The sequence below is a fragment of the Trichechus manatus genome, unplaced genomic scaffold (genome assembly GCF_000243295.1).
Source record: "Trichechus manatus latirostris isolate Lorelei unplaced genomic scaffold, TriManLat1.0 scaffold00317, whole genome shotgun sequence".
Taxonomy (NCBI): Eukaryota; Metazoa; Chordata; class Mammalia; order Sirenia; family Trichechidae; genus Trichechus; species Trichechus manatus.
The window spans coordinates 1085517-1087285 of record NW_004444253.1 but is presented as its reverse complement, the minus strand read 5'-3'; the positions used below and the strand labels follow the sequence as shown (position 1 = coordinate 1087285).

At 65.1% G+C, this 1769-nt stretch overlaps 1 protein-coding gene across 1 annotated transcript in view; it reads right to left on the bottom strand.

Moving 5' to 3' along the window:
- Positions 1-1769, bottom strand: part of ABCA2 (ATP binding cassette subfamily A member 2) — an 18981-nt gene that overhangs the window by 4776 nt on the left and 12436 nt on the right. Inside the window, exons 32-36 of the mRNA XM_004390706.2 lie at positions 1532-1745; positions 1335-1440; positions 1124-1235; positions 975-1035; positions 252-426 (exon numbers count right to left, since the gene is read on the bottom strand). Of these exons, the coding sequence (XP_004390763.1) occupies positions 252-426; positions 975-1035; positions 1124-1235; positions 1335-1440; positions 1532-1745 (668 nt within the window). The remainder of the gene's footprint in view (positions 1-251; positions 427-974; positions 1036-1123; positions 1236-1334; positions 1441-1531; positions 1746-1769) is intronic.

Genomic DNA, 1769 nt, shown 5'->3' with positions numbered 1-1769 from the left:
GGGGTGGGAGCCCGGCTCGAGTGGGAAGGCTCGAGTGCCTGGCTGGGGGCGGGGATGGGAACAGAAGAGGGTGGGGCATGGCAAGCAGAGAGCTTGCGTGCTGGCAGGGGACAGGGCTCGGTGCCTGGGAGGGGGACTCAAGCTTGGGGAGAAATGGAGGGCTAATGCTGCCAGCAGGGTATGGGGTGGTGGCCTGGGGGCTAAGGGAGTCCTCCAGTTCAGCTGTGCAGAGGCAGGGGAACAGGCCGCACCATGTCCCACACGTAGTTGGCCAGCCAGTAGATGACAGGGTTGCAGCCACTGACAAATTGCAGGTGCTTGGCCTTGGTGGACTTCTCAGCCACCAGGAAGACCACAAAGCTGGCCGGCACGAAAGACATAGCGACAATGATGAAGATAGCAATGACCACATCTGTGCCCTGCAGCCTGGGGAGGGGGACAGATGCCTGAGGCCTGCATGGCCGCAGCCTTGCCTGTGAAGCCCCGCCCTGCCCGGACTAGTGTCCCACATGAGGTGTGGCCTTGACTCCGCCCACACCTGCGCCATGTAGGGGGACCTGTGCTACGATGGGAGACCGTCGGGCACGCTGGGGGCTCATCAGGTGTGGGGCCTCCACAAACTCGGGCCTCTGGGTGCTGGGAAGAGGGGCAGGAGGCCAGGGGGGGCAGCACCCCGATTCATGACCACCATTCCCCAGACTGTGGCTGTCGCCGGATGCCAGCTCCCAGCTGCTGGTGAGCACCTTCCAGCTGCCATTGGGCATGGGCGCCACCTGCATGCTCAAGTCCCCTGCTAATGGCTCTCTGGGGCCCACGATGAACCTGAGCAGCGGAGAGTCCCGCGTGCTGGCCGCTCGCTTCTTCGACAGCATGTGCCTGGCGTCCTTCACACAAGGGCTGCCACTGTCCAACTTTGTGCCGCCCCCGCCCTTGCCCTCCCCTCTGACTCCCCCGTGTTCCTGATGAGCACGTACAGGTAATCCAGGGAGAGGCTAGCGCTGGTCTTGTTCATGGGGTGGTTAGTGACCGTGATGCCTGCAGCACAGGGGAGGGCAGCCTCAGGACCTGCTCCTGCGCCACTCCCCACTCCCCACCCTTGACCCCACCCCACCCCACCCCTCACCATAGGCCGCTGGATTGCCCTTGCTCTTGGGCAGGTTGGCACGCAGGATGGCGTTGTTGAGGCTGTTGAGGTAGGTGGGCATGCTATGGTAACCCTTGTTGTTGTAGAAAACCTGGAGGGAGAGAGGTAAGGGCACAGAGAGGCCCCGACAGCCACCCTGGGTCACTGCAGACCCAGGCAGGCTGGCCCCTCTGATCCCTGCGGCCCTTACCTGGGCCGCTCTGCGCACCGCGATCTTCCGCACCATGGGCGGGGCCCGGGCGCCAAACGAGGCCGGGATGGATTTCTGAACGTTGCCAAAGGTGATGGCTCCATACCTGGGCAGGCAGGTGGGGGTGGGGGGCAGTGAGGTCCTGCGGGCACTGGCCGGCCACCTCGCCTACAGCGACACCCCTCGCTCCCGCTCACCGGTGCAGCCGGAAGCGGTCGGAGGTGAAGAGCAGGTACTCGGAGACATTGTGGCCGGTGATGTCGGTCAGGATGTCGCCCGTGACAACTCGCATCTGGGGCGGGTGCCCGCCCACGCCGCTGGGGCAGGAAAAGCCGGTGCCCTGCGTGGAGCAGCTGCACCTGACAGGCTCCCGCACCAGGCGCGGCAGCGAAGGGGCAGAGGTCCACATCTCTGAGGAGACAGCCCGGGTCAGCC